At 40.7% G+C, this 5,909-nt stretch overlaps 1 protein-coding gene across 1 annotated transcript in view; it reads right to left on the bottom strand.

Annotated features, from left to right (window-relative positions):
* cacna1db (calcium channel, voltage-dependent, L type, alpha 1D subunit, b) overlaps positions 1-5,909 on the bottom strand; it is a 118,960-nt gene that overhangs the window by 6,586 nt on the left and 106,465 nt on the right. The window contains exons 40-45 of the mRNA XM_008298233.1: positions 5,480-5,596; positions 4,644-5,101; positions 2,469-2,495; positions 2,054-2,194; positions 436-596; positions 5-117 (exon numbers count right to left, since the gene is read on the bottom strand). Of these exons, the coding sequence (XP_008296455.1) occupies positions 5-117; positions 436-596; positions 2,054-2,194; positions 2,469-2,495; positions 4,644-5,101; positions 5,480-5,596 (1,017 nt within the window). The remainder of the gene's footprint in view (positions 1-4; positions 118-435; positions 597-2,053; positions 2,195-2,468; positions 2,496-4,643; positions 5,102-5,479; positions 5,597-5,909) is intronic.

Here is a 5,909-nt window from a genome sequence, read left to right as displayed (position 1 = left end):
GTACCTGTTGCTGCACCAAGTGTAGTGGAAGAGCTGTGCATGATGGGGAAGGAGGAGCGTCGTCTTGGCTACTTTTTCTTCGAAGACACTCAAAATTAAATGTTGGTCTAGTGGAGGCTGAGCGGACACACGAGAACCAAAAATTACACCGTTATTTACAGAAGGATGTGTATTCTGACAATTTTTAAACCAAAAAGTAAATAAAATGCAAAAAAACAAATTGTATGCACAATTCCAACATGTATAATACAGTAATAACATATAATAACTCTAATTTACATCAAATCTGACTGACTTCAATGAAAAAACTGAGATCAATATTGTGCCGTTAACTTTATTCAACCCAGTTTATCGATATGCAGTAAATATTCAGAACTGAGCAATTCTCCGTGCCAGGGAATAGCAAAACAATAATGACAATAAAAGTGAGTTTACCTTGAGGTGAGGGTAAAAACCATCTCCTGGGCGACCGCCTGCCGTCCTGGTAGATGGGCTGTTGGTCGTCGTCATAGTAACTATCAGTCTGACGGTCGCCCCCGGAAACTTCGAGGTCAAAATCTGCCTCTGCACCATCGTGGCAGTCCTTGTTGGGCAACCTTGGAAGCAAAGAGATTTTCATTACAAAAGAACTATCTATATCCTTATCAACACACAGCTGCCTGCTCTAGAAAACATATTTACAAGCAGTTAGATGCAGAAAATACGCTGCATCCTGAAGGACTCATCCAACCCTGTGTATCAGCTGTTTGAATATCTGCCCTCAGACAAATGTTACAGGTCTATAAAAGCACTGCAGCATTGAAAAAACAGCCTCAATATAAATCTCATATCACACTGAACTCTGCTCTGATAATTTAATGGATGGATGGATGGGGTTTTAATAATCTATATGAACATTATCTAATCTTTTCTTCATGATCAGCTGCTGATGTTGTTTTCAGGGAAACTAAATTCTGATGTGTTCAGAGTCACAGGGTGCCTGCTGCTAATAGTGATGTGAGATGTGTCTGTTGTACAACAAGAGTTAAATATAGAGATCTCAGGTGGTCTCCGGTTTGGAGTTCTAGTCCAAAGAGGTCACCTTATGGATGTAACTGAGGCTGCAGGTCCTTCTGAGGAGATACCTCATTACAAGGAAGAGGTTCTGTTTACAGGATCTGGAGGTTTACATGGTATGAAACCTGCATGACAGGGTTTAAATTTACTGCCTATTGTTATAAACAAGCCGCCATTCTTATTCTTCTTTGTGGGTGCGAGCAGTGAGGTCTCTTCCCCATCGCAATGATGTACTTTCATTCTCCCTATTGTGAACAACGTTAAATTCATGGACAACCCTGCAGTGTGTTTATTTTACTCTGTTGCCCACAAGGTTGGAATAAACTATTTTTTTTTCCTGTTCTAATGTAATGACTGAGACAATGTGATTTGTTCTTGATAGATAAAGTGTACATCTTCTCAAAACTTGATTGTTATCACAATATACATACAATACATATCAGTATAAATGAAACCACAATTTACTTTTGAAAACTGTGCATTCAGGCTTAAAGTAAATTGAGGGTGTTGAGCAATAGGATTAAGGGTTTTGTTTACAATTTCTCAATCTTTGGTCCCTTTAACAGGAAGCACATATTCGAGAGGATTTCATGCATCAGAATGTCCAATATTACTCTTTCAAATCTCACTAATATTGAGTATGGCCACCCCTGACATGGATCAATTCGTTAGGACATGGTGGCATTCTGTCCGTCAGCTTGTTGATGGTGTCAATGGGCAGGACGTCCCACTCTACGGTCAGATCTACATGTTAGAATTAGTTTCACCTGGTAAGTGGGACTCAGTGTGTAATCATTGCACCTGGTCAGAAGTGATGACTGATGTGTATGAATAGAAATAAAAGAGAAATGTGTCTGACAACAAAAATGATTCCAACTCTATGGGCGACGGTGTATTATTTAAGGTTGGAACGCAGCCGTAAGTTTTCGCGACAGGCACCAGTAGTCACACGGTTTTATTTGATGCTCTTGTCCAGTGTTTCCTCAGATCACAGTACCTGTCCTTTGTGAGCATGATGTCGTCTTCATGAAACTCCTCCCCGCTGTAATATTCTCCTGATCCTCGCTCGTCATCGCTGTCTCCGGCCCCCGGCTCCTCTCGACGAATGGTGGGGTAAAGCCCTCCTCCACTCTCTGACCTGCATCGAAGCAGCAAACACAGCCATTGTTATAATAATATTGACTGACTGCATTGATTACACATACGCAGCTCCTTTCCTTTTCTCTTTATTTGCTGCTGTGTTTTATGCAGATTCAGAACAGAAAAGTACAAACATTACTACCGTGAAATGCAAATTGTACCGAAACCTTCTCACACGTTTCACCACATTGCTCATTTGCTACATATATTGAAACTGACATGCGTCATCTTCTTCTATTTGCAGATACTGTGAAGTAACACCACAAACATACCTAATATAGGCCTCATAGTAGCGAGTCCTGCTACGAGGAGAGGAAGAGGAGGCGGTTCAGTCAAACGGACGGGATTTTTTGGAACAGGAGAGCAGGACAAGAGGAGGAAGTAGAGGTTGCATGCAATGACAAGAGACAAGAGGCCACAGATTAAAACGTACGTATGGGAGAGGCAGGTGTTTCCACGTGGGAATGGTTTTAGTCGAAATTTCTTACAACAAGGTCTGACTAACCGTTTGTTGGTTTTTTTGCCACCAGTGCTGTGAGCATCACAAACCTAATTCCACCTGCAGTGTATCAGGGTGGCAACACAAACATGACGTGACACGTCTAACAAAACTTCAACACATTTAATGGAAACTACATCAGAGTTACATAAGAAATTCTGTTGTAATTTAGGTGATTTGTTTCTTAAAACGCCAATATATTTGCCAAGGAATATTGGCATATACCCAACAATAACGAAAAGTTATTTGTACGCCTAATTTAGTTCATTTGTTTAGTTTCCCAAAGCATAAAACATATTGTATGAATATTTCAGGCAACATCATCCCAAAGCCATTTATTTGTGATGTACAGGTGAAATCTCTGAAGTTACAGGGTCAGCATCTGCCTTTTTTTCTCGTTCTCTTGTGTTGGAGGTTTCAGAGGGCAGTCTGAACAGTTCGAACTGGGTGAATAAGTTCAATCAATATCAACATATCAATCGAGACATTTTCAAATTTTGAAAAACATGATATATAACTACCAGCTTTTCTGAGTAATTTTCAAGCAAATGTGTAATGGTTTCTCCATCTTCTTGGGTGGGACTACACGCTGGTTTTCTTAGTCCTTAGTCATTAAAAACGGACTTTTTGGACTGTAGGTTGGACAACAGAAGTCCTGTGGGACAGTTACAGACATATGATGTATAAAAACATAGAGGTGTTTGCAGGATTGCATTAAAAATTCTATAAATTTTGATTTTTATTGCACAAAATTGCATTCTGGTAACAGAATTAGACGCATGCATTACAGGGCTGCACAAGACAACGTTTCAGCATTGACTCTGTGATGTGTGCAGTTGTCACTTTGTAGGAACTGCAATGTGCAGTAAGGCATATAAGGTTAAACCCGTCATGCTGCAACTTACAGGCTTCTCATTTTTCATCACTAATCTAGAAATCAGTCTGATAAATCATCATTTAATTGGAGTTAGTGGTTGTTGGACATACTGATTTTTTAAAACCTTTATTTTAAAGACAGAGTTTGCAGACATACAGGCTCCACATGTGCAGAGCAACTTAACAAGGAACAGGAGGGAAACATTGAAAAGGACGATTTGGTTGCTAAAAGATCTGTGGCTACAGAAAGAATGATGTTAACCAAAAACAGGTTCTTGTTGTTGTAGTTGTAGTTTTTGCCGCTACACAAGACAACACAACTAATTACTTCGACCATTTAAATCAGCGCACAGTACATTAGTAAAAACTATTTTAGATGCCTTTGTCTGTGAGACAGGCTTATTTCAGCTTTGTTAAAACATATTTGGATCTTTTTTTCTATTTTTTTTTTTTTACAAAGATCACAATATTTTGCAACAGTTATGATATGTTGGACTGCTTTCTATACACTGTAGTGCCATCTGTAAATACCGATCTACTTGCACACCAGCCAGGCAGTATTTTACTACACCATTGGACTATCCATTGACATTGCTTGTTTCTCAGCGACTTTGTCTTTCTTGTTTTTCTACTAAACGGCATTTCAAGCCTGTCTCTGTCCAACACATATGGCAAAATTGACAATAATTAATACTTTCTAAATAGTTTTTCCAGGCATCTCATGAAAATAGTTGCAATTCCATTTTTCAGAAACATCGCAATGTTAGTTTTTTCTAATATTGTGCAGCTCTAATGCGTTGCTAGATCAAATGTTGGAAACTAAATCTTCAGTAAGTCATTTTGTTAGTGTTTCACTGTAAACAGAACAGTGTGTCTGCCTTTAAATGGCAGTTTTGTTTGGTGTGAGCTTTAAAAATAACATTATACCGCACATGTGCAGCTATAATACAAGACAGCAGCTGGGAGACCGGATTCAGCTCCTCTCCAGCTCCAGTAATTTACATTTACATTAACAGAAAGCTGTGTCTGTTTAATCAGCTTTAACACCACCTTCAGATGACTAGCCACTGACCTGATGGAGTGGGACTTCCACAGCTTGTCGTTCACGCCTTTGCTGAAAGACGTTGCTGATGATGGATTTTTGGTGGAGGACGGGCGACTTCGTCTCAACAGACACTTCTGCTGCCTCCCGATGGTCATGGATAGAAGCGAGGGCACGTTGGCGTTGTTAAGGTTGGCGTTGGAGGGTATCGGTGACTGGTGGCAGGTGGAGTTACAGTGGGGGTAATCGTACAGGTGAGGGGAGGGATGATGATGATGATTGTACTGGACGGGGGAAGAGTTCATCTCCGTCTCTCCTTCCCTGTCGCTGTTGCTGCCTCTCCGGCCAGTTTGGACGGGTTCCACGGAGGCGCTGCAGGAGAAGGGAAGGATCTGTAGCGGCCGCTGGGTGACGGTGGTCGGGTGGGAGGAACCCTGCTGATCCCCGCTGAAATGGTTGACGTGGTTCCCAAAGAGGCCGCCATTACGCTGCAGAGAGACGCCAGAAACAAGTAAAGGCCGAGAAAAACCAGCGTTAAACCACAAAGAACCTAAAAACTCACTGCTACACCGGTGATATGCTGCAGTTTAAGTCATTTTTATTCATTTAAAGAGTTTGTTTTCAGTGTTTGCTTTCTAAAACCAAGGATTTAACAAAACTTTAGTATTTCTGTTAAGATATAAACATCTGTTTACATTCATAGATGTGCATTTTTCAGTAAGTGAGAAGACGTGACATCTTCAAGACATTTTAACCATGTATTTGAACTGTTGTGTGGAAAAAACTATTCAGACAAATAGCTGCTCAATTATTCAAATAATTTATCTCCCAAAATATGTGCGAAGTGGATCTTTGAAGATGTTCACCCTGTAGATTTCCTCCTCTTCCTCTCCATTTGCATCCACTAGTCCCTCCTCCTGTAGGTCACATGATATGGCTCGACGGATCTCTGGTCCGATGTCATGCAGCGTGCGGAGGCCCGCCTGCAAAAACAGCAGCTATAATACCGAACCTGCAATCCATTGCCAGCTTTATGTGTATGTGTGAGTCTCTGCGTGGTTGAGAGAAAGCTGAGTGTTAATGTTGGCAAACATTTCAGTGTTTTCGAGAGTGAAAATATCTCTGCTCAGACTGTTGCTGATCCACGAACACAACAGTGTTCCATAAATGCTGCTGTTACTGATTTAGTCTCTTATTATTTGGAGATTTTCTGTTTTGTGGAGCATAAAATACAAGACAAGAGGGAAAACATGACCCGAATCACCCCTTTATCCTCTGTAGAGTCATGGGGGGCTG

This window comes from Stegastes partitus, unplaced genomic scaffold (assembly GCF_000690725.1).
Source record: "Stegastes partitus isolate 25-593 unplaced genomic scaffold, Stegastes_partitus-1.0.2 Scaffold1296, whole genome shotgun sequence".
In the NCBI taxonomy this organism is placed as follows: Eukaryota; Metazoa; Chordata; class Actinopteri; family Pomacentridae; genus Stegastes; species Stegastes partitus.
The sequence above is the reverse complement of the archived record's forward strand: the minus strand, read 5'-3'. Positions and strand labels throughout refer to the sequence as shown.